The 26062-nt window shown below is 44.0% G+C and overlaps 1 protein-coding gene across 5 annotated transcripts in view; it reads left to right on the top strand.

Annotated features, from left to right (window-relative positions):
- Window positions 1–25857, top strand: part of YPEL2 (yippee like 2) — a 40586-nt gene extending 14729 nt beyond the window's left edge. For all 5 annotated transcript variants that reach the window (XM_064523155.1, XM_064523159.1, XM_064523158.1 and 2 more), the window contains 3 exons: window positions 17915–17958; window positions 18752–18860; window positions 20490–25857. In XM_064523155.1, the coding sequence (XP_064379225.1) occupies window positions 17915–17958; window positions 18752–18860; window positions 20490–20579 (243 nt within the window). In that variant the 3' untranslated portion in view covers window positions 20580–25857. The remainder of the gene's footprint in view (window positions 1–17914; window positions 17959–18751; window positions 18861–20489) is intronic.
- The last annotated feature ends 205 nt before the right edge of the window (window positions 25858–26062 follow it).

Genomic DNA, 26062 nt, shown 5'->3' with positions numbered 1-26062 from the left:
ACTCCCCTGCCTGTCCAGGGTATTGGGAGAGTTGTCACGAGCTGGATTTCGTGTTGAGGCACAGAAGATGCTTTACTGGATAAAGAGGGAGACTTGTTTTACTTACTGTTTTTATTGCGGATCAGGGTTTGTGCGGTGCTTTTTTTCTGGCATAGTTGGTCTCCATCCAGGGAAAATACAAGATTATAAACAACCAGTAGTTTCACCTTTGACACTTTCTTCTCCTTGTCCGTGCTTCTTCTGGTCTGCTGTGCAATGCAGCCAGTTTTGCAGGAGAGTAGCTTCCAGCAGAGCAATGCCAGTGCTGCAGACTGCTTGGAATTTGAGCTTCCAGCCATCGAGGCATACAATAACTGCCCAAGAATGCTGACTGCTAAAATAGGCACATAAGAGGGAAGATACGAAAGCATGAAATAAGGCCTTTTATATTGGATTGTGGAAGTATTAATTACAGTGTGTTGGGGTGCTCGTACCTGCTTTTTCTAAAAGCCCATTGTGGACTGTGGTGTAAATTCATAATGGAGCTGGGATTGCAGTGGCTGGTGGAGCATTAGCAGGTCATGCAACTTGAGCTCAAAAGGGTTTGGGGTTTTAGGTTTTATTTCTCAGAGTCGGAAACCGTATTAAAATACATTCTTTGTATAATTGTAAACCTTATAAAAATAATTGTGTAATCATAATTTGTACAACCAGCTATTAAACTGAGAACAGAAGGGCAGTCCCTGCCTCAAGGGGTTTCCAATATGTGTAGAAACTTTCCCAGGCAAACTTAAATAGTCATCTTTTTATCCGTTTGAGTTTGGATTTAAACATCTCCCTGAGGCCTTCTGCAGTTCTTTCATCACAATCTTATATTAGCATCGGAGAACCAGGCAGTGCAATTGCCTTACTTGTTTTCCATATGAAAATCTAGCAAACCAAAGAAAGAAACAAGCACCATGAGTATTGAAAAGGGAATGAGATAATATTTCAAACTGGAGTGTTTCTCAGCCTGCAGTGTATCCCATCTTGAACCTGACTATATCACTTTAATCACAACAGCCCAAATGACACCATCTTTGGAAACTTTCCCCAGAAAACAGGCTTTTATATAACAGCAGGGTGTTGGTGTTTTGGCTTGATGAAATTAATTCCTCTATTCCTCTTGCCCCAAGTTGTGCAGAGACCACATGAGAGCTGTGCTGCTTTGCATGCCATGAGCTTTTAGCTCCTTTGAATACATACAAATTGCAGCATTGGCTCATGCTGTTGGCTGAAGCACTAGCTGGAGCTGAATCCCAATTTTGTTCTGTGTAAATTCATAGTTTATTTCCTCTTCATCTCTGAGTTTCCTTTCTTAGCCCTTCAGCACTGGTATTAACTTAATCTGGCTTCTCAGTATTTTGCCAGAACTTGGTATCACAAACTCTTGACAAACATGCCTCAGCAGGGCTGGTTTTGTTTTTTTCCTTAAGGAAAACCTTGCACATTTAAGGTGGGTAGAAGGTTCCTCAATAAGCCATTGCTATTTAAAGAAAAGAATCGATGCATAGGCTTTTAAGAAACTCCAAAGCTGTTACATGAAGCCAGTTACCAAAATGTTGCCTGCTTACTTGGCCCTTTATCTTCTGCAGCCAGAGGGAGAAAGTGGTTTAGTATGTCTGATTTGTAATAAGATCTCAATTGTGGGTTGGATTGTCTGGCCAAGAAAGGTCTTATTGACTTAGGAAATAGAAGGTGATCAGATGGATGGGGTGGAGTGAGTAACTAGTTTTCCTTTGTATATATATATAAAATATTCCTTTGGTGTCTGGGTTAGCATGAGTGGAGGTTCTTGTTTCCTTGTAGCAATGCATCATTTAAAAATGTATGCCAAATTTAGTACATACTCTTGTTTCATTGCTTTTTCCAATGCCTAAGTGGACTGAGACTCTGGGAACTCAACCTAGCTCTGCAGCAGATTCCTGTGTGACCTCGAGTAAGTCACTTAATGTCTTTATTTCTCCTTTCCCCACTGTACAATGAAATGCTGCTGTTCTGTCCAGTTTGCTTAGAAAATAAAGCTTTGGAGCAGGTACTGTCTTCTAGTGTGAATTACTGCGGTATATCCTAATCCTCTTTGGCTTTACTGTAAAAATAAAAAATATTGTACCAGGCAACTATAGCTTAAAAAGCATAGTTCAGTATCTTCCAATTGCCAGAAAATAAGTGAGAAATTTTTTGTTACATTTCTCCTTCCGAAGCACAAAATCCTATGGTTTTCAGATACATTTAAGAAAAATGTGTGTTCCATAACCAATGGTGGCAAAATTTCTCCTGAAGTGGGAGATGGATGGGCTGTTTTTGAGAAGTGTGGCTGCTTCACTGTTTTCCAGTGGGGCTTGGGGTACAATTAATGTAATGGGCATTCAGCAGTGTAGACAGCATCTCTCTTCCTCAAAATGGCAGTTGTGATGCTGGTTTCTGCCTACTCTGTGCTGTGGGAATTCTTTGACAGCCTTTTCCATTTGAATTCATATGTACCCGGTGTCCAGTGGAATAGAATGGGAACAAGAAGAGAAAGATGCAAACCAAACACGGCCACGTTAGTCTTGGATGCTGACTTTTCTTGCTATGTGAACAGTAATTCAGCAGAAATGTCCCTGATTATGGAAGTATGTAGGGAATGTCTTGTGGGTGTCCCGCAGTTTCTTTTTTTTCATGAATTGCTGCGATCCAAATGCTAAACATTATGCAGTGAGGTATTCTCTGAAGTTAGCCCAAGGCTTGCCTAGGAAGTGTAATGTTTTTCTTTGATGTCTGCACAGGACCCTTTCTGAACATGAATGCGAAACCATTCAACACAAAAGGCTGCAGCTCTGCCAGCACAGAGAAATTAGGAGAAATAGCAAACGTGTGTGTCTGACTCTCACATTTGGGATTGGACTGTTAGCTAGGGAATGCTTAGAAGCTCCATATGTATCTTTTGGGACAGGAAGGAGATGCAAGGTTTCTAAGTAAATGTCACTCACGATCATTGTGGCCTCGCTGCTTCCCTGGGAGCCAGAGAGCTGGAGCCTGAGGTTACTGTTACAGTTTTTGGTGATCTTACGGCCTGCTGGAAGCGTCAGACTTTGCTCCATGTTACACACGGAGGTTCTTAAAAGGATTTGAAACTTTGGTGCCAGCTTTTAGATAAGTAATGGATGGATTCAGCTACTTCAAAGCATTTCATGCACATAGGCAGTATATGCAGCAGGCACTGAGATAAGTGGCAGTTGCTGGGTTGATTTCCCCCCCCCCCCACCACCCTCCAAGTATCTGGGGAAGGCAGGATATAATGTTCTTAGTTCCTCACTTCTCATGGGCCAGCAGTGCTGCTAAGTCAGCATGTCAGTTTGCCTGGAAGACATGAAGTTATTTGCTGAGGGGGAACATGCATACATGCAAACAAGCTGAAAACTAACCCTAAAATTGTGATATAGCTGTTTCAAAACTTTAGTGAAACTAGAGAGAGGTATTAGTAAGTGTCTAAGATCAGTGAAGTGAAAATCTTGTATTTCCATCATGGGGAAAAAACTGTATGTGTTGAGGTAAGTATTCCCTTTTTAAGAATGAAATTCACCATTTTGCTTTATGTTAGGTTTCTTCTTTCTTTAAAAGTAGTTCTTGTTTCTTCCTGGATATAGATTTAAGTTCCCAGCTTCGCACTAATGAACTTTTAAGGCCAAGAGGAGCTATCGGATCATGGAGTGTAACCTCCTGTAGTGCATGGGCCAGTGCATTTCATTGTGATTGCAGCATGTCTTCCAGAAAAAGCATTTAGTCTTGATTTGAAGACTTCAAAAGGGAAAATTCACTGCTCCCCATGGTCATTTTTTCCAGTGGTTAATCATCCTTACTGTTAAAAATTGGAGACTTTGAATTTAAATTGCTGTCTTATGTTCCGGTCATTGGCTATTATTTTCTCTTTTTTTTTAGTGAAATAGATCTATAATACCTAGTATTTTTCCCTATAAAAGGTACTGCTATACTATAATTAAGGCTATTCTCGATCACTTTTTGATAGGCTAAACAATTTCAACTTTGTATGTCATGGTGAAATGTTATTTTTTCCAGTTCTAAATCATTTTTGTGGTTCTCTTCTACATCTGTAGCATTTCAACATCTTTTTAAGAATGAAAACAGGGCTGGTCTGATTGTTCCAGCCTCAATCTCAGCAGTATACAGCAGAAACATCTTTACTGTCTACGCATTTAAGAATTGCATTAGTCTTACTGGCTTGGCACTGCACAGTAAGTTCCTGTTTATTTGTTGTTAGCTCTTTATGCACCAGTTTTATCAATTCTATGCACATTTCCAGCAGCTGTACAGTAGCTTTTGCATCATAACTTTCACTCATGTTCGCTAAGGAGTTGTCACTTTTAGATATTATCCAGAGCTTTGTTTTTAATTGCATGTATTACTAGAGTTCAAACTGTAAGTGATGAGCAGCAAAGCAGTTCTCTAAGAAGTCACTAGGTTTTTAGCTTCCCTTTTCATTGCTATGAACTTGTATATACGTACCTAGAAGTCTCAACTTCCATAAAGTTTAAAATTAGACATGAGCTGAGGGAACTTCAATTCTCAGTAAACAACATGTTGTCAAAGTTGCTGTTAAATGGGAGCTTTTTCCTTCAGTGTCTTAACCAAGAGATTGAGCATTGATTGGGCAGAGATGAACGCTTGTACTCAAATTCATCCCCAAGACACCTTTATAGGTAGATTGCTGTCCTTGCTGTTGTTGGCCTGCATTGCGGTAGGGAGGAGTGGAGTGGGTGTCCTTTGAGCACCTCTCATCAGCTCTGAGAAGCCTTTATTTGAGAGAGAGAATAAACAAACAGAAATGCCCCTTGCTGGAAAAAGTCAGAATATGAAATCTTGAAATCTGAGCTGTGTAATGAGTATTGGTAGTACCTGTTCCATAGCACAGTTACCTAAATTGGATCTTTCTGTCCTGTGTAATTGCTTCCTCTGGGGTTTATCCTACAAGTTACAGAGTGCTCCCTCAGTTCCTAGTGTCCTTAATGGGATCTGAAGGCAGTCAGGGACAGGCCTCTTATTTAGTCAGGATGTGGTTGTTTAATGGAAGGAGCCCAAGGTAATTTGTACCTCCTTGTATAATTGTGTTTATACTGCAATTAATTGCTATGTGATTTTAAAGTATTTCATGCTGTTCCAGAAAAGAAAGAAAAGAGTAATAATTCAAAATGGTTTTGAATTCCCTGTCAGGGAGGAGGAACAGGGTAAAAATGGATCTTCTAACCCATCACTTTCTTTATGGAAATAACTCTCCTTTCATCTGCTTCCTCTGCCTTAGAATTGATGACCTGGGCATAAATAAAATATTGTTCCCATTTATTATCCAGGGAACTGCAGGGACAAAGGACAGTGAATCATCAGGGTTTTTGCATCTGCTGCAATCCTGAACAACTGGAGCATGGAGTTGCTCGGGTCTGAGCCTTCCTGGGTTCATTGGGTGTTTGTTGTTGGCCCTTGCAGTTGGAGGAGATGCAAGCAGGCTCGATGGCTTGCTGATTGGGTGAACTGCCCTAGGAGCTTCCTGTGCAGGTGTGTACTTTTTATATGGTTTATAGTTGCGAGATTGGGCCCAGGAAAAACACGGATGCGTGGGTGCAAGCGTCATAACTCGGGGACCTCCATGATGCTAGTAGGGTTCTTGGGAGACAGAAAAAATAAAGGGCTTTTTCAGCTGCTGCCTCTTGGGGAGAAGTGCCCTGGCTTCTCGGGAGGATTTTCTTGTGATGCTGTTTTCTATTGCATTCTCATTTTGTGGTAGCAGGAAATGCTGTTAGAGGGCTTTACATCTGCTTTAGGGGAGCCCTTATGTCTGCCAACAATAAGCAAATTTCTCTAGGCTTCTGGCCTCTCCTGGGGAGGGAGCGGGGGGCAGCATCTGTCTCTCGGTGGTGGTTGGCCTGACAGTTTTTCTCAGCTAGCAGAACACAAACAGGCAAGGACTGAAGCGCAAACACAAGGAAACTCCACCGGGAGTCCTCTCTCTTAAAATACACTGTGTTTTCATCTAAATCACAACCTTCGGATTAGAATAAGCAGCTACAAAGAAGGTACAAACTGAGGCTATCATTACCCAAAACCTGGAATTAGATTTCCACTGATCTCTCTCTTTTTAGCAGTGATTGCTATGGAAGGAAGGAGTTAAAATCAGATTAAGCTTAGCTGCTTACAGAGTATCTCAAGTACAAATTCCTCAGTTCCAGTGCAGCTCTGAGAGGAGAGGATGAGAAATACAGGAATGTGTACACACATGTTCTGCTCTAAAACTCTAGGTCAGGCCTGTCCTGCGTTCTGGCATGTGATGTGACTACCAGAGCCGAGAAACCTCGGTGCCAGGGGAGCTCTCCTCTGGCGTACACGTTTTCGTTTGATTTCCATGGAGGGCACATCCACAGTAGTAAAATGAAGTTCAGTACCATAAAGCTTGTTTTGTAGTAGAGACGAACATTCAGAATATAAAAGGCAGATTGAACAAAGAAAAGGGAACTTGTAGCCTTCTCCTCAGCAGTAAGGTGTACATATGGTGGCTTAATCGTACTGCAGTGGGTCTTACTGAGGGGACAGAGAAGAGCCCTGCGCGTTCTCCCGCAGACAGCTCTGCATTTGCTGAAAAGCGAGTTTCCTCTCTTTGTCAACGTGAGTGCTATTGTGAGCTTACTGGCTGCGTTAATGGAATACAATGTTCTACTAATACATGGACAGTCGCTATTATGCTGCTAATTCAATAACTGTTGCATTAGCAGTTTCCATCTTCCTTCCACATTCTGTCTTGTGTTTATCTCTAAAATCCATACAGTAGCAATAATTAATGTGGAAAGAAAGGGCACTACCCTCTCTCCCTACCACCTCGCCACTCCTTTTTTAATGGCCTGATTGTCAGTCAATCAACCAACAGGTCATCAACCTACAGGAAAACAGCAGCACCAAAAATTTTGCATGGGGGGGGGGAAGAAGCCCCATAGCTCGCAGAAACACCAGAATAAAGTGTGTTTTTCATCTCTCTGTGTCCAGAAAGAAACAGCTAGGCTTTCTGTTGTGCATCCGTTTATGCTGTCCTTAAGTCCTAAAGCATAAAGGGTTGCATTTGAATGATGTCACTGATGACTGAAGTGTCAGAGATGCCAAGCCCATCTTGGTTCCCTTGAACTTCCTGCAGATCTGGGAATGCTGGTGTCTCGGGGGGGAGTGGGGCTGCGAAGGTGGAGGGATCAGGGTTAACCAACAGAATGGTCTACGGCCCAGCATGAAAACCTGGAAGATGTGCATCTTCATGTCAGAGTGGAATTGGTTCCTCTTTCTATTTCCTTCTCCCACCCTGTACCATCTAGGTCATTCAGTTAGTAGTAGCGCTCATGTGAGGAGCGCAGGATACTTTATATGAACAAATATAGCTTGTACCAGCAGGCCTGTCTCAATAGTTTTCCCTTTGTTAATGTTGGGTAAATGTTGGTCTTCTGTTGTGAGTGGTCGTCTTGTTCAGCATTTTTAAAAGTAAATACTGCATTTGCTTCATTTCCTGTAGTATTTCCATCCTTTTTCATCTTAAAGTCAAGTTCTGAAGCGTGTCAGTGGCATCAGAGGCCATCAAAAATCACAAGAGAAGCTACAAAAGGTTGCAAAGTTTTACAGAAGTAATAAATCTGGTATAGTCTTTATTTGCTTTCGATTTTTTGCCTTTAGCATTCACATTTTGAAATTCTACTTTGAAGTCCGTGGGGTAGAAACACATTTAAAAATAAATAAAAGCAGAGTCCAGGAGCCCAGGGCTTTAATGCACAGTCTGAATAGCACAGAAGTCACGATAACATGATGAGACCTAACAGTGTTGCATTTAAACTGAGTCAAAGCCTGGAGGGGGGCCTGCCAGGCGTGTTGGAGGGAAAAGGGGACAGTGTTTTGCAACTGAATTTTGAAATACTATATAGAGCTTTGCTCAGCTTTAGCTTAGCAGAGTGCTGGCTTAAATAGATATTAGAAATCTGTGCAGTTGAGGAAAACCAAAAATCTAGCAGCTTGTATTTCCCTAATTACTGATTTTCATTAATTGCAAAGCCTCTGAAGAGATCTCTCCTTTCCTCTGCAACTGCAAAATAAAATTTGCCTTTGAAAGAAATCTCTTCCTCTCCCCTCTGATGATAATGGGCAGTCATACTGACATAAGAGTTAATAATTGGGAATTTGCTCCTGAATCCTGACCCATTTAAATCAGTTTGTGTAGCCTATCTGCCTGGAAGCAACACAGCCCCATTGGAGCACTGGTGTCACCTTCATGTTGTGCTGACGTGTGTTCAAGAACCGTTCCAATAAACAGGGCAGAGCAGCATTTCATGGCTCGCTTCTGATGGTATCGGGCATCTGCGTGGTCCTGTTTGTTTTCCATCTTCCTGAGCAGTGTTGATGTTGTAGAGGTAACCCTGCAGAGTGTGCTCTGAACGGTCTCTTGCAGTTTATGCCACTTTTTCCCTTTGTGCTTTTGGATGTTGCTAATATTGCCAAGGGAAGTCTTGTGAACAATGCTGGTTTTTCTTAGTTTCAGCTCCCATAAGCATGAAAAGATGAGAGAATCTCTTTTTTTTATTATTTAAATAAATGGTTTAAGTCTTTATTAAAAAAAAATTTAATTACTACTTAAATTTGCATAATATTTAAGCCAACCTAATTATTTTAAGGATAAGGAGGGGGAGGCTGGTATGTGACACTGGAACACATGGATTTCAGAACAGAGCACAGGATCTGCGAAGGAAAAGCTGCATGAGTGCGAAAGGGCTCTTTGGGGTTTCTGGACGTCTGAACAGGCCTTTGGCTGACTGGCAGCTGGACAGCTTCCTTCAGCCGCTTCGGAAAGTCTCCTTTAAGTCCCTTTTTCTGTTATTTGTGGCACGGAGGACTTAGATGCAGCTCAGGCAGTGCTATTTCTGCCCCCGGAAGCGCTGATGGAAGAAGCGGGTAGCACGTGTGCATTGATCCTGTTGCACTGGCTGTGCTCTGCGTAGGACCGCGGAACGGGTGGGTGGAGAGTCTCCCTCTGCGTGCAAGGCCAGGAATTGATGCTTTCCCCCCAAAAGCAGGTTGTAATAGAAGCAAAAGGTTCTTCAGTCACTGTTAATTCACCCGTTGACTAAGACATAGTTCAACCCTGAGAAGCTAGTTTCAATATTTCTACTCAGATTGACTTTTTCCGTGGCAGTGTTGTCATGTGGCCCATTCTTGGCCGCGGCGAGCGGCTTTTGCAGGGGGTGGAGGCAGTGCCACCAGGATGGCCCGCTGGTGGGTTGGAGGGTGTGTGCTCAGACCTTTTGCACTGCCTGGCTGCCGGCTCTCCCCACCTATCCTGTGCCGGGTGGTTGTGCTGAGCTGGTTCCTGTTCGCACAAAAGGCTCTTATCGGGAGCGCGGCTCGCCCCTGCTGCGCTGCAAAAACCCACCACCGCTTGCTTTGGGTGTGGAGGCAGGAGGAATGGGTACTTGCCGCTGCCAGGAGGCAGAATAAAAAAAAAAATCATAGTGACATCTCCCATTTTTCCAGTCTGTGCAGCACCTTCCTTCACACAGACCGCTGCATAACCGGGGACACGAGCACTGTGTAAAACTGCTCCTTTTTTGTAGGGTGTAGCTGTTTCTAGGGTAAAATGTAGCAGACTCCTAGTTATTCGCTGTGCTATTGCGCAGCAACTTAGACTGCTAGGGAATAATGCCATGCTGGAATAATTGAATTACTTCAGAGATGAGTTTGGTCCACTAATTTTGTATTGGCTTTGGTCTTTAAATAGCATTAAGGACCCATGTTAAAACTCAATTAAAACTCAGGAATGCAGTTGGAACAGGGTAAGGTCCCATCTGTGCACAAGGTGGAATAATGTAACCAGTTCCCTTGACATGGGTTTCTGTCTAGCGCACTCAGAGCAAAATTGAATCTCAGTTTAATCTGATCATTCACTGTCCCATCTGTGAGGAAGAACAAGGTGGAATTAATGAACCCGAGGAAGGCTCTGTAGTCTTTGTGGATATAGGGACCTGCTAATTGAACTCGTACTCCCTCGGCAAGCACTCAGGTGTGATGCCAGTAGACACTGAAATGGCTTGTGCTGCCTGGTGCAGCCCCCCGTAATCCGCAGCAGATATTTTTGTAGTTAAATTTTCCTGTTTTTCTTTCCACTCTTAGAGCCTGCGTAGTGACTCACCAGTAATCTCCTCTTAGAGTCATCGTATACCCAGTGCTGTTACTAGGCATGCTGGCTGCTATAAACATATCGCAAGACTTTTTTAATCGGATCATTTTTGCCTTAATTAATGGGGCTTGGAAGATGCCATTAAGGCAGAGCTTTCTGTGCGATGCCGGTTGTTAGGTGGGACAGCAGCTGATAGGAGCTGGGATTAAGGGCTGGGAGAGTGGGAGGAGAGGGAGGAATGCAGAGATAATCTTTTTGATGAATAGGACAGAGCATCCGAGCGCTGCAGCTGCCGGCGGCCAGTTCCTCGGCTGCGTGCGTGTTTCTGTGGCTCTGGACTGTGGAAGAGGCACAACTGTGGCTTACAATTGCTTAGTCTGCCTGTTTTAGGGAGGAAACCATAGGTAAAAATGTCAGTATTCAGAAAGGACAAGGAGCTGCTGTATCGATGCGTTTACATGCACGAGTGTGGGTGCGGCGAATCTACCTGGCCCAAGCCGGACTGCAGGCTGTCGCGCTGCAGTGGGGCCAGGAGCTGGGCCTGGCCACGGCTTTGACCCAGGTGAGGGTTTTGCTTTTTCCCTTTTGTCCACTCTATTGCCAAACTTGATCCAAAACTAGGAATGAGCGGTGTTGGCTTTTTAGTGAATACAGGATGGCCAGAGATTTTTTTTTTAAATCCTGCAGACAACGTGAACAGGAATTGCCTGGTTTTGAGACTGAAACTTCCTTGTGTCCCATACATACTCGAGCAGGAGAGCGCTGCAGATTCCTGGTTACAGTGGTGGCTTGGCCAAGGTTGTTATGAAACTATGGTTGTGACTGGGAGAAGCCTTTTACAGTCTTAGGTTTATATTGCTAGAAGGTCTCTGGGGAGTTTGTCATGAGGGCTGTGAAGTAGGAGACAGGAGCTCTGGTTCAGTCTTTATCTGACCGTATTTTCTCTTTCACAGCAGTCAAGTCCATTGTATTAAGCCCTGCATTCGTCAGAAAAACTCCCGTTGAGTTTTGAAGGGATCAGGCCTTTGGGCAGTGTGTGTTTCTGCTGAGAACCATTTGTAAGCTAAGTATATTATGACAATAGTCATAGTGACCTAGATTGATAGTGTCTGGCATCTTGTGGGTTGCCAGTGAAATTTCCCCTCACGTGTATTTGCCTGACTCCTGTGAGTACAGAAGCTCCAGTGCGTATAAGGGAGTCAAGCCAAACAGAAAGAGAATTAAAAAATGCATGGGGGGGAAAAAACCTCTGTAATTGGCTGTCTTGAAATAAGCGGTTTCTGAAGGCCTGTTGGCAATCAGAGCTGGGGAGCTGATTACAAATAAATTTGAATCATCCTGTCTGATCTGATGAGACCGGAGTCTCACTCAGTGTTGACCTTTCCCATCTGAAATCTGCTGCATGTTTCTATGGTGATGGACTTCCTCTCCAGCGCTAACCCAAGGCTTTAGCCAGCTGCACCCGTCATTGCCAGCGTTCGAGAGGTGATGTGGAAAGCGCTGGAAATCAGTTTCTGCCAGAGCTCATACAAGTCTTCTGCCTCTTCTGCTCCTTTGGCAGCAGATGTGATTTAAGCAGCCTGGTCCATCCATCCTATCCCCAGCCATGGGAAGTGCCCCTTCTGTTATGTTGACTTACCTCCCCCCCCCCCGTGACTACTTTCTGATCAGGTCGCTCCAGAATGTAATTTTGCAGGTGTTTGGGTTTTTTTTTTTCCTGTTTTTTAAAATATCATGGATCAGTGCAACTGAGGAAGCATTAGTCTGGGGATGTTGGGAGGAGAGCAGACTGGTCTCCTGCTAATACAGCAGTAAGCTGGAACAATCTTCTAAAACTACTGAGTTGAGCTTATTTGGCCAGTGATGGGACTTCCCTCAGTTATTCACAGGGAACCCTTCGGGTTCAGAGAGCCTGTTATTTTAAAGCGTATCTTTTTCAGCAAAGTCTTGTATGCACTCCAGTTGGATTGACTTCATGCTTTGGTCACACTTAAATGTCTCCTCCACCCCCCACGCAAAGTGAATCTGTGTTAGAACAGAAATCTCATCCTGAGAAGTTTAAGGGCTGAATCAGCAGCAGTAATAGATAAATCCTGCAGGCAGTCTTCTGCAAATGACTCTAGTAATTTAAAAATAAAAGGTGTACATGTAGGTGGGAAGTGAGAGATAGCAGAGCTATCTCTGAATAGATCGTTGGATGAATTTGTCACCCACAGGCATCAGTGACTTTTAAAGATGGTAGCTCCTAATATTCTTTCTCTTATTCGCCGAATTTCTCTGTCCCAATGGAGGTATCACAAGCACAAAAAACATGTCTTCTTTTGAAAAGTCCAGATGGCTGTGATCAGTTGGCTTTCCCTGGTGCTGCCATTTCCCATTGCCTAGGACATGCAGACTCCCACTGGTCTCCAGCAGAGGCTTTGGTCCCTCTATTCCTGTTTGCATTCTTGCGATGAGAATTATTCGTAGCTTGGAGGAGTACACTCTGTTCCTTTTTCCCCTTGGACCTCTTTGGGACCAGTTGCCTTTTCATTTTTGTTTTATTGGTTTGTGTAAAGGCTGCCAGCTGGATACAGGTAAGTGGGGGTTTTCTCTGCTGCAGTCTGCAGCGAGCAAGCATCAGTATGTAACTGTTTAATCCTGGCAACTGCTTCCTGGTTTTCCAGATGATTCCAGCCAGCTCTTTCTGTGTTTAGCCTATTGTCAAATGCCATCACAGAGACTTTGGGATGTTAATCTTGTCATCCGTTCAGCGCGTGGAACTGCTGAGTGGGCTCACGGAGTGAATGGGAAGCTGTAGGGCCTCGGGGAAGGGGTATGGTGCATAGGCGTGTTCGGAGCGCGTTCAGAATTCGTACCTTTCTCTGGCTGTACTGACTGCACATAAAAATTTCCTTCCACGTCTCCAGCAGCCACCAATAGCACAGGAATGTGTAAGTGCAGAGGTCTGATGCCAGTGGGAAGGCAAGTGGAACATGAGACAAGCTGGCTGGAGAGTGGTGTGTCCCTGTGTCTGTCTGTAGTTGTCCATGTGCTGTTGCTGTGCTGAAAAAGGCTCCGAAAGAGTCGTGCGTATTGCTCAGAAATCACAGTCAAAGCAAACAGAGTGGTAGATGGAGCGCTTCAAATTGAGGTCAGAATATAACACATGGACTAAACCAAAGTGACAGCTCCCAAGGTCAGACAGGTGTTGAATATATAGGGGTTCAGATCTGAATCTCGTAGGGTGAGTCCGTCTCTAGAGAGCAGAACGCGTCTGCCACGAGGGAGCTTGCACTTCTTAGATGCAGGCTCCATGTCACGCTTCCTTCTGCAGCAGATCGGGTTTAAGAGCACCTGTGAAACCCAAGCCCCCTGTTCTGCAGTCTCTCTCTCGCTGGAACTGTCATTCTGCGTCATGGTTCTTTGCCAACAAATTTAGTTTAAGAACTTCCTGCTCTGAACTCCTTTATCTGCCCCCATACTGTGATTATTAAATAGCTTGTGCCAGTGTGCTTTAAACTGGATACATAATATGATACAATAAGAAAAGGCTACTTCCCCCACTCACCCCTTAAAAAAAAAAAAAGTATCTGTTTTTTTAAAAATACTGATTTCACAGATCTAATTTGGAATCAACACAGCTGAAGGGGCGATAATGAATGTCTGTAAATTGGGTGATAGGAACTTCTTAAACCAGCTGCCAGAGGAATCTTCACATGGAGCTTTTGCCATAGCGAGAGCGAGCTTGGCAGGCGGGAGGATCTGCAGCCAAGTAGCTGGCTCAAAGCTTGTGGTTTCCCACCTGGGTACTCAAATCGGCTCTCCGTAGGGCACCGCAGTTTTTGGATGCCTCCATGCTGAGTGGAGCTCCCAGGCTCAGAAAAGGATTTTAGCGTGAGTAATGGAGAGGACTACGCTGTTGCGTATTGCACATCTCAGAAGCCTGCCCTGGTTTTCGGAGGGCTCAGGCGGGACGAGGAGGGAGGGTTCTGTTGCTGGCATATACAGATGTGTTTCCAGCCAGACACTCGATGTTAGCAGTGAGGAGAAAAATGTGTGCTTGGGCTTTCAGTGGGAAACAACAACAAAAAAATCCTTTCCATTTCTTAGAGCTGGAAAATGATGCCAGGAGCTGTTGCTTTAGAGAACAAGCAAGTCTGGATTTATACGCCTGTGTGCGAGATGCACATTTGAATGTGCATCAAGAAAATGCAGAGCACAAAGTAGGTTTTATTGTTGACTGTCACTGTTCAGTGAAAAACAGGTGTGTTGTGGAAATCTCTCTGGGTGTTTCTTAAAAAAACAAACCAGAAAATGGCTGTTTGTGTATAAACAGATCTGTGTCTCCTGGCTTCAGAAGAATTGGTACATGCTGTAATGGCAATGGAGTTCCAGAAGAGAAGTGACATTGCCAGAAAGGGTTGAGGTTACAACACCCAGATAAAACCTACCTGTGTTACATTTCTAAAGGTAGAATCAGCTTTGCCTTGTGGAAAGCAAATGCACTAGTAAACTTCTTGGGGTGCTTGCTAGCTCTCCCTCACTTCTACTTAAGGATTTGGCAAATCATATAAAAAGATGGAGGGTGGATACTAAGACAGGCAGCAGCACTGAAAGCTGAGCAGTGGTATGCTGAAAACTCCTGCTTGGGCAAAAGTAGTTTGTTTGCAGGGACTGCCCTCAAACCCTGGCTTGAGCTGGAAGGAAGGGCACCTCTGAGAGGATGCTGCTGTCCTCTGGGAGTGGGTTGGAACAGTGTCCAGGGAGCCCCAAACACAAAGCTGATGGGTTTGGTTTTGTTGTTTATTAAAGACAGGCCTTTGTACAGCAGTAACGGAAAAATCCTATTTCTGTACCAATAAAAACTTTGCTCCCATGGTTGTTGTTATTGGCAAACTTAGTCACTTTGGTGTTTATGGAAAAGTATTTACTGGGAAGGCCTGGATGATTAGCAAGTCTCATCTGCTTTCGTTTTGCTTTGATGGCATGTGTGTTTCTGTGGGACCTTCTGTTTCGTCCATGCGCCCCATCCACAGTCCGTCCACCCAGGCTTGTATCACTCCTCTGCAGCTTGGAGAGCCAGCGCCGTTTGCCCTAACGGGGGTAGAGCATTGCATGGGGCTGGCCCGGACTCTTCCTTCTGGGCTGGGGAGGGGGGTCAGTCTTGTGTCAGTTCTCAGTTTACCGCACAGGATGCCAAGACAAAGCAGCGTGTGTTTTATAGCACGCAGGCTAGACCTAGTTGGTATGTGTGGTATCAGCCAGCTGACAATAACAATAATAAAGAAGTTGAGTGCTGCAGAAAGATTAAAAGAAGCTTCTCTAATAAATGCAAGTACACAAACACGCTTGAGCCATGTGTCCTATTTAATTCTTTCCCAGAAAAAGAGGCATTCCTCCGGGTACTGCTTTTGTCTGAGTGAAAGAGATATCCAAGTGCCTCAGGCATAGTCTCTGAATTCAGAGTGGCTCTTCTGTGCCCTGGGTGGCAAGTAATAGTGGACTCCATACTCATCTGAAGAACAGTTATTCCTCCAGGACTGTGTAAATTATCTTACCCAGCAGTGGCTTTATAGCTGGAAGAGCCATTGCTGCCCTCTGAACATCCCAGGCAGCTTTCATTCCCGGATGTGATGCTCTGCCTGTGTGCTGCATGGCATTGGTTTTGTCCCCAGAGATGCCCCTAGTTGATGGCGAGGAGCCTTTTGCGTGTGTTCTTGCAATTGGGGATTGTTCAGTGGGCCTCGGCCACTGTTCAGAAGTGCTTTGGCACCAAGAAGCGCACCAGGCTAAGCACCATGACAGACTGTACTTGTTCTTTTGTCAGAGTGATTTTAAATCAAGCCTTTGATGAATTTTATTCTCTCCTGCTGGTCAGTGAATTTCCCCGCTCTGCCTGTCACATGAGCAGGACTCGTGATGGAGAGTGTCTTACAGGCTGTTGAGGAGCTGCTCACCATTAGCCCAATCAACACGCAAGGAATACTCCTTGGAGCTCATTGATTTCTGCTCTTCCACACCCCGCTTGTCTTACGCTCGATAACAGTACAGCAGCCCTGCATCAGCTGGAGAAGGCGGATGCTCACTACGACTGAACGTAGTGATTGTTTTCCCTTGGAATGGCCTGCTGCAGGGACTGAATTGGGCACCTTAGAGCTGGAAGCCCAAGGAGTTAGTGCCCCAGCTCCAGGAGCAGGGACTGTCAAGTCGGAGGCACGCAGCAGCCTCCCCGGCATGTTGATGTAGCTCACCAGAGGAAGGCGGGAGGCAGTTCATTAACACTGGCTATATGTGAACGTAAGAAACAGTGCAAATCCGTCCACGGACTTGCTGGTTGTCAGATGCGATTTTGCTTCTCTGTGAGGCAGTGGATACTTGAGCACTTACCCATATGCTGTAGTGCCTCTGGCCAAGTGTGTTCCTAGAGCTCGATTTACAGACGGGGACAGCCCGGTGCTCGGAGGGGTAGAGACGTCCTGGAGATTCCTGTCTGCGATGGCATGCACACCCTGAGGTATCTCATAAGGTAACTTGTGTGCAGAGAGCAACTGTGCTCTTACTCATAAGCACCACATGTTTAATTCAGCGTATGCTTGTCAGAGTACATTAAACATGCAGGTAGCGTTTGCTATGTGTGAGCCAGCTCGTGTAAGTGAGGCAGTGTCACAGGGTAATGTTAGAGACTTGACACACCTGGAGCCCGTTGGCTCTTGGAAGCATCCCTAGTATTTGGAGCGTCCTGCTGGGTTCGGTTCAAAATGCCGTCTTTCTGCTGTCTTCTGGGGAAACGTGGGGCAGAAAGGCTGTGCCGTGACTGATGGTTGTCTAGCACATGTTGCTGCTACCTGTTCCTCTCTTCTCTATGCTTATGTCTAGTCAGCTAGCTGTATCTTGTCCTAGGTTTAGGTCCATTCCTGAAGTATTTTACAAAGGCACTTTATGCTTAGTAAATAATTTCCCTGGCATCAGTGAAAATACAAAAGCCTGCAGAGATCTCTGCAAGATTAAGGTCTTTTGTAAAGTAACTTGAGCAGAGATTGCTCTTGCGTGCACAGCAGCTCGCACGGTTACGTCTTGGTCTCCGAGTGTGTTTCTGCATGCATCTGTGCAATCTTTGTAAGTGGAATTCACGTGCCATTAAGTACCATGGCAGTATTTTGCAGCGTAGTACTGAAACAGAAGCGTACATGAGCATATTTAAGCTTTGCTTTTTAGAAAAGAGATATAAAACAATATTTGGCAGCAAGGCAGAGTTAGGTTAGACTGAAGCAGCAGCGTGTGAGGTTTAGGAGGGTGAAATTCATGAGTAGAACCAAAAGGGTGAGAATGAGCATCACTAGGATATAAGAGAAAAGAACAGAGCTTAGCTGTTGAGATGTATGCTGGGCTCATGGAGATGTGTAAATGCCGATGATACTGGGTGATGGGAGTAGATGAAGGTCCCAGTAGGCTGCCAGGATGCCTTGGAAGACGTGCGCACGTTAGAGCCTGTGGCAGCTGTTCCCTTTCCATCTGCAGGACAAGACCTCTGTTAATCAGTTCTCATCTTCTCCTGACATTTCACTTTCTGCTCTTTTCATCTTGACGACTGTAACGATGCGCATTTCTCAGACTTGGCTAACAGTTGCTATAACTACCATTTGAGGTCATTAACGCGGTTGTTGAGGACAGTTCCTGGTTTAGGCTCATTCCTATCAACCAACTGAATTTTGTTTTCTTGCCTTGCAGTCCTTTCAAGGAAGCCAAGGACGAGCGTACCTCTTCAATTCAGTGTGAGTATAGCTTCTTGTGTGTCACCTCTGCATCTTTTAGGATCGATTTAAGAAAACCCTTGTGAATAAGTAAACAGAGGGATTGTCTTCCTTTATTGTAGAAAAGCTCTGCCTAAGTCTTGGGAGCTTGCTAAAAATGGTTGAAGGAGGAGGCAGGGAATAGCGCTGATTCATATGTGATTTTACATTCAGGTTTCAGATAAGAGGCTAAGAAAGATGGTTCTTTTGTCATCAGATTGAGAAATAAGAGCTAACAGATGAGTCATTCCCTTCCGAGGGAATATAGTTGGACCAAAGAATCAAAGTTTTGTGAGCATAAAGAATATATAATACCTAAATGCGAACTTGCTTTTTAGAGTTAGCATAACAATAAAGCATTATTTTCCCTTTGGAAAATAGTTCTGGCGAGATCACATTTTCTGCTGGGATATCTATCAGAAGAACTATTGACTTCAGTTACGTTTTTCACATTTACATTTGGGAGAATAAAAACAAAAATGCCATTTTATCAATTTGAAAATGAAAATCTTTCTCAAATACAAAATTAATGCATTTTACTAACATATTATAAATCTTCTCTTCAAAACTTTTTTAAATCATTGATTGAATAAAAATTGTATTTTACCTTTTCATTCTGTTCTGGGACTGCAAGAGATGTTTCTAGAACAGCTGTTTTTATTTTTAATTTCCTGCGTATATTTTCAAATACTGCAACAAAATTGCAGTCAGTTTCATAGCAGTGTCCTGCTGTGGAAACACACCTTAATGGGAAGCTTCTCTCCTTTTTCCCCAGAGTTAATGTGGGTTGTGGCCCTGCAGAAGAGCGGGTGTTATTAACAGGATTACATGCGGTTGCAGACATTTACTGTGAAAACTGCAAAACCACACTGGGTTGGAAATATGTGAGTATCATTTGTTTTTCCTGTGGACATCTCTGCTGCAGCTCTTTCTGAAGGTGTATGTGTGGTGAAATGGTGTCGTGGAAAGAGCGTTGACGTGGGAACCAGAAATGTGGATTCTGGTCTGTAGCTACATCTCTTTTCCTTCCTGCATTTCCATTTTCACTCCTGTGTTTTGTTTGTTGTGTGCAGTCGGAGCAAGAGCTCTCTGTGGCAAACATCTTCTCTTATTAAGAGTATATACAGTGGGCCTGGTTTTGATTGGTATGCCTTAATGATACTTAATACAAATAAGGATAACTTCACTCAGTCTTTGTGGTTCATACTGTCTTTTTTTCCAGACCATCTCAGAATAATAGAATGATCCATATGTTGTTAATCCTGTATCCTTCCCACTCAAAATGCTATTTAACATGAGTTTATCTGTTTGCTGTCTCTTGCTCTTCATAAATTCAATTACCGTCAAATAAAGGCTTATGCTACATTCTAATTTCTGCTTCAGGAGACACGCAGCATACTTGTTTGTTCAAAACATTCTGACCAGTGTTCAAACAAAACATTTATTGTATCAGTGACCTTTCACCTGCTTTATTATAAAGAATAGAAAAATAAAGGACCAAAAAATTGATGCAGTAGGAATCCCTGCAGAAACACAGCATGGATCTAGCAAATGGAGAAGGATACTAAATACATAAAATTGAGTTTATTTTAGAACAAAAGTACAAATTTTCATAAGCACAGCAGCGAGCCCAAGTCTCTCCAGCAATAGCAATCAAATTACATTCTTTCAGGTGCATTATGTGCATGCAGACAGCATACCTCAGTAGAGCTGAGTTCTGGTAAGCACTTTTGAGGGTGCAACCAAAATACATAACTGCTGTCTCTCTTGGTTAGAGATCCCATAGACTTTCTTACATCTGGAGTTCTGCACTGTCGAAGCATTGCAAGCATCCATATGTATAGAATGGGTACTTCTCATCACTTGGTGCCTATTTGCTCCATTTCTGCATGAAGTTTACCATAATCGAGCTCACTCCCAGGGGTAGTACTTACCCCCTGTTTCATCAGAGGACCTCTGCGTTCTTAACAAACATCAATAAGTTCTCAGACCACTCTACACAGGGGCAGGTTTTATCACCAGTGGTTCCTAACGCATAGTTCAAGGAGCAATTGCTGTAGGCCTGCAGAAAGCTGCATGTTCGCATGGTGCTGATCTTTCCTTATTTTCAGCTTGTAAGGATACCTTCAGATAAATTGTTTCCTAAATGTTAATTTTCAACAGGAGCAACTGGTTTGGGTGTTCTGGGAGGAGTAATGTCCACAGAGTCATTCTTATGAAAAATCACTACAGACTATTAGGCAGAAAGCAACTGCAACTTAAAAGAGTCCAAACTCTTGTACTTGGAGCGTGCTGAGAATTCAACTAGAATCAGGGTTTAAGATTCTTCCAAACATAATTTTCCCAAAAGCTAGCAGTAATTACTGCTGTTTGACTGTGCTTTTACTTCATAGACAAATCTCCCAGCCAAGCTAAGCCACGTACCTAGAATTCCTGGATCTGATCTGTAACTGTGACTTTACGTTATGTAAACCTTCAGATATCATTCTGATCTCATTGTTTCTCTTTTTTAGGAACATGCTTTTGAAAGCAGCCAGAAGTATAAAGAAGGCAAATACATCATTGAACTAGCTCACATGATCAAGGATAATGGCTGGGATTGAACGGGAAGAGCCCAGCCCTTCCAGCGTGTAAGAGAATGCCATCCAACCGAACATTATATCCAAGAGTGAGAGAGTGACTGAACGCTTGGTTCCATGCATTTAGAGGCTCTGCAGTTTGGGAGCATCTTCACACCCTTCTCCATCTTTATTGGTGACTGGCCTCTAAATTTCTGTCTCTCTGTCTCTTTGCTTTGTATCTGTTTGTGAGTTGACCCTGGCTGCTTCTCTCTCTGTTCTGGCGTTGGCTAAGAGAATGCACCGAATGCCCGACAGCCATTCCATGTTGACGAATGTGTTTAAGTGCAAACTGAAGTTGGCTCTGTGGTGGCATTTTATCAGAAGGTCTCGGTGCGGGAGGAAGACCTGAGTTTTGGGCAGGAGAAAGTGAAAGGGGGTGGGGAGTGGGCCAAAAGGGAAGCCATCAGAAGTGAAACTGTACTTCTCCTTTAAGTCCTGGTTAACCAAGGCTTGAAACTATCTGCTTGTCTCAATGGGCAGAAATATACCTCACGGCTGCGTTCTCTCCGAATCTTAAAACCGCGGCTCCAAAAGTGGGGCTTCAGTCTAAGCCGGCTGAGCACAAGTCATAACCAGTGCCCCCCTGCTAGCTAATTGCGAATCTGTGTTTTGTCTGCCATTTATGAACTTCTCGTTTGGGGGAGGAAGGGGAGACCTGATGGCTGGAGAGATTCCCTGCCTGGCCTTTTTCTCTCTGTTTCAGAGCAGGTTGGCCAAACCCCTCAACAGAGCACAGCTGTGGGAGCATCCGCAGCTGGAGAAACCAAATCCTGACTCTTGAGCCCTTGAGAGAGGAGGAGAAAAACACTGAAGGCAGAAGGGGGCTGGAACTGCAACTTAGAAAATACGACAGAAAACAAAGCCATGTGCTAGGCAAGAAAGGGGAAATCATATAGGGGAGGCTGGAGACAAACTGAGTGGCGTAAGATACCCCTTGATCTCCCAGCCTTTACTGAGCATCCTTGGGAGTCTTTTACCAATCCTTTGCAAATGCAAGTAGGTAAATGCTGTTACAGTATCTTTTTCTTAAATCTCACGCCCCATCCATCAGCTCCACTCTTGGAGCCTGTCAAAGAAACGATGTGACAGTGGGGAGAGGAGGGAGCAGAGGACCCTGACAGTTGTAGCAGTATTGCATAGGTGGATATTTCAAGCCATGAGGTATCCCCCCCAAAAAAACCTTCTCCCCTTTTCCCACTCCTAGAAGCCTATTACAGACGCTAGGGGGATGGGAAACAAAATTAAACATCTTCCCCCTACCCCTGAAATTGTTTATGCCTTGGAGTTAAAGGGGAGGGGCAGGTTTGGGTGTCGTAACTGTAAGGGACAAGTCCTTCCCATTTTAAGTTTTTCATTTTAATTAGTATGGACCTTGCCAAGGTGGTTTGTGGGGAAGGGGCATTGTGTGCGAGAGGGGAGCTGTGTTAGATGTAAATGACAATGTGAAGTTTGCTCTGCAACAGTCCAGCCAGTATCTGGTGCATAACTCAAGACTATTTAACTGAATTAGTTTTATCTCTCTGAGTGAATTTTCTTTTTGTTTGTGGAATTCTTTCAAGTAGGTTAATCCACTGGGGGAAAATCTTTCTTAATCCAGAAGGAAAGAGTATTGTGTGGGGTTTTTTAACTCCTTATGAAACCGAAGCTTTGGAGTTGTAACCTATTGTCGCTGGCCCCCACCTCCAGGATATTCGGAGTTAGCGACAGAGATTGGGGTGGGGAGCGAGTGACAAAATATTTCGCTGTTACATGGAGGAGGTGTGAGCAGAGAGGCTACTTACAGATGGGGGCCAACTCTCCACGTTGGGGCCTTGTGCTGAAATCCCAACCCGATGGCCTGTCTATCTGAGCAATGGCTGTTTTTTCCCTTGAATCATTATTCTTGTGGCAGCATGTTGTTACGACCTTGGAGAGGGAAGTGAGCTGGAGGCTGGCTGTGGCTTCTCTAATGGGTAGGATTAACTTGTTTTTGTGGCAGGCCTGTTAGGAAGGAGGCAGCTTCTGCCTTTACCCTTTCCATTGTGGCTGTGTAACAGAGTCGCTTCAGCTTTCATTTCTGATTGTCCACAAGCCGTTTTTCCATTGTCCACATTCCCTCCTCTGATAAAAATCTGGTAAAAATCAAAAACTCTGCAGTACCCGTTAGTTTGTTGACTTTGGCACTGGCCTGACCCTGTTTTCCTGTCCCTTGGTTCTTGAGCCATGACAACTTATTGCCTTGTGGCTAATGGGAAGTCATTTGCATTCTTTGAAGAGCCCTTCAATTTCCCAAATATGCAGCCTTTAAAGGCATCTGATAGGACCTGGGAAAATTAAGGGATAACCCAAAATCATTAATACGAGGTTGACAAACAGAGTACACCTGGGCTCATGATTTTATGTTGGTAATGTTAGGTCGGCCCTGATCGCCTATAAGGAGCAAGCCTGCCTAGAGGGTGCTCTAAGAAATAAGAAAAGTTTCCACAGAGTGCTGTCAGAGACAGATGTTTTTATATTTGGGACCCGAAATGATGATGATCCATCAGATTGGGCTGTTTTTTAACTGTTCACAGGGGTGATGTTTTTAATGGCAACCGGTGCAAGTTTGAATACGGCAGCGTTTTAATGTGGTATTAATTGGCTTTGTCCCGTCAACATCTACAGATTTACACTTGCTGAGAATCTGGCCTCAAGTCCTGATATAAAAAAAAGTGTGCCTGTGAATGTCCATGCACGCAGAGAGTTATGTATAGACAGATTTTAGTACACTGTACAGGGAGATGAGAAAAAGCTGGCCTGTGAGGCTCACTTGACATTTGTTCTCTGCTGTGTGTCCATTAAACTTAAAAGTACTTCTTAGTCCACTGCTAACTCATCTGTGACTTGCTGTATGGAGACCATGACGGTACTGGGAGCTGGCGGCAGACAGGATGATTAGATCAGGATGCTAGTGGGAATCACAGTCAGTGCAGTCTAAATTGATGGCTTGTCAAATAATACCTTCAGAGCATAACCAAAGATCCGCACTGTCTGCGTCCCCCGGCCGTGCCGGCTCGCCGTGGCCAGGTGGTTGCCTGGTGGGGTGAGCAAGGTGGGACCGCTGCTTCCGAGCTGGAGATGTGGCCCCCGAAACCGCCTCCTCCAGCAGGTACTGCCTGAGCGTGGAGCTCCGAGTGCTGGGGTGCCGCTTTCCGGGGCGATAGCTTTAGGGACAGCAAGGACAGCAGCACGTTTTGCTCGTTTTTTTAATGTGGCGGCCTGGTCTTCGGCAAGCCGCCGCCGTGGCTGTTGGGGAAGGCAAAGTGTACGCAGCCCTGAGTTTACATCACCCCGGTCTACCCCAAAGCTCAGACTTCGGTAAGTGTTAAATTTTTTGCTCTGGTGGATTATCTGATGTGAAATCCTGATCCCTGTAATAACTATTGAGATGATAATATATACAAAGCAGAAAAAAAGCATTATCTTGTGAAATATACTTTTGTAAATAATATTTAATTTTTTTAAAAAAATAATATATTTGGTGCTGTTTTCTCAGAGCCCCTCCCTAAGAGCACTTTTTGTTGTTTATAAGTGATACTGTTTCCTTCTGTATTTGTTGGAAAATATGTTTAAAGGGAAACAAAAATCATAATATATGTTGTCCTCTAAAGTTAATCCTTTTTTCCTCTGGACGTGGCAGGAGAGGGGAGTCACTCCTGGGTCCGCCCAGCAGAACTGGGCTCCTGCCCAGGCCATTGCCAGGTTCCAGACAGGGGCCCGCGGTCGGGGAAGGTGCCGGCGTGGGGGGGTGGGATGGGGGCGTAGCTCCAGACGCCGGGGGAGCGCTCAGCCGTCTGGAGTTACACACGTGCCGAAATAGCTTCTTCAGTGCCTGAGGTCCCGGTCCGCAGTCTGATCCCCGCGTGAGAGCTCTCGTCCCCATGGGGAGCCCCGCACAGCCAGCGGGGCTCCGCGTGGGCACGACTTTCCTGAGGAGATCTGGTTTGTAGGATCTGGGCCTGAAATTTTCTCTTGCACCAGTATTGGCTGGAGTGAAGTAGATCTCAAGACTTAGAATACAGAAGTGAATATAAGCTTGCAACCTCTGAATCTCTATTTCCAGTTGCTTGGGGGCAGCAGGGATGGAGGATGGAGATTTCTAACTAGTCATTGTTTTTAAACTAAAAAAGTCTTTGGACATGGATCCTGGTTTTCTTCTTGTTTTGTTTTGTTTTGAAACCAGGCTGCTATGTAACAAATTAGAGTAAAAGTTTACCTCTCTGGCAGTAAAGTTTTTTTTTGTTTTCCTTTCTGTCTTTAACCTCCCCCCTTCTCCCCACTCTTCGTTTTTAATTCATTGGGTCTCTTGTTTATCCCAAAGTGGACCAACAGCACAAACCATTGGACTGTTTTGCTGAGCAAGGAGCTGTTTTCAGTGCTGAATAACTGTTGCACGCTCTTTAATTTTCTGTTCTGGTGCACACAATTTAAAAATATAAAAGAAAAACACCCTACAGATGAAATTTGTTGTTCTTGTGATAATCAAGTAAGAATTTTCTCTGTATGCATTTTTCTAACTGGTATGTGAGAGTGTGTTAATCATGCATTTCACTGCACTTCCTCCTTGCGGAAGGAGCATCATGTTTCAGTGTGAACCAGTTCTTGGATGAATAGATGAGACACAAACACCCGGTTGGGTAAACAGATTTGCAAGAACCAGAGCTCGACTCAGTGGGAAAGAGCTCTTCTCACCAGGTGAGAGGCCTCTGAAATTAAATGTTCAGAAACAATAATGTTAGACATAGATTTTGAAGAATCCTGTTTAAAAAGAATAAACAGAAGAGGGGAAACAAAATCACATTGAATTTAAAAAATCAACGTATTTAAATGCAAGCAGAATGGCATTGTGTAAGGTACAATCACAGATAAGCTATTCTCATAGTTATGAACTGTATGTATCCTTTGTTTTGTTTTTCGTAAGGATATGGGAATGCTTTCCCCACTGACAAAACTAAAGGACAATATTTCCAATACCAGCCTGTCTCTTGATGCTCTTGTGTTTACAAATTGTGTATACTTTTATTTCTTTGATCTTGTTTTAATTTTATTTTTGGCATATTCTTTCAGGTCATTTGCTTCAGTAATAAATGCAATTGTTTGTTTTCAGATAATTGGTTTTCACCTTTTCATGTATTTGTACATTGTATATAGTTCTTCAGTATTAGAGGGAGGCGTATTGTTTGTCATATTTACAATATGTGTTGGTGCTCATTTGAGAAAATAAAATTTTCAAGTACTAAAACTTGAGTCCGCTTTTCTATTTTAATCTCCCAGGCGGTGTGTAAATTTTAAAACGACCACAGGTGACAAAATCTGGTTGTCCAGTAGATGTTAACAGTTAGCTTGAAAACAGTCACACTCTACTCCTTCCTAATACCTGCCAGCGCAGAGCAATGTCCCGTCGTGCCCTCGTGTTACTTTAGGCCTCGGAGGCTGTAGTCACGGAC

The sequence above is a fragment of the Dromaius novaehollandiae genome, chromosome 19 (assembly GCF_036370855.1).
Source record: "Dromaius novaehollandiae isolate bDroNov1 chromosome 19, bDroNov1.hap1, whole genome shotgun sequence".
NCBI classification, from domain to species: domain Eukaryota; kingdom Metazoa; phylum Chordata; class Aves; order Casuariiformes; family Dromaiidae; genus Dromaius; species Dromaius novaehollandiae.
The sequence above is the reverse complement of the archived record's forward strand: the minus strand, read 5'-3'. Positions and strand labels throughout refer to the sequence as shown.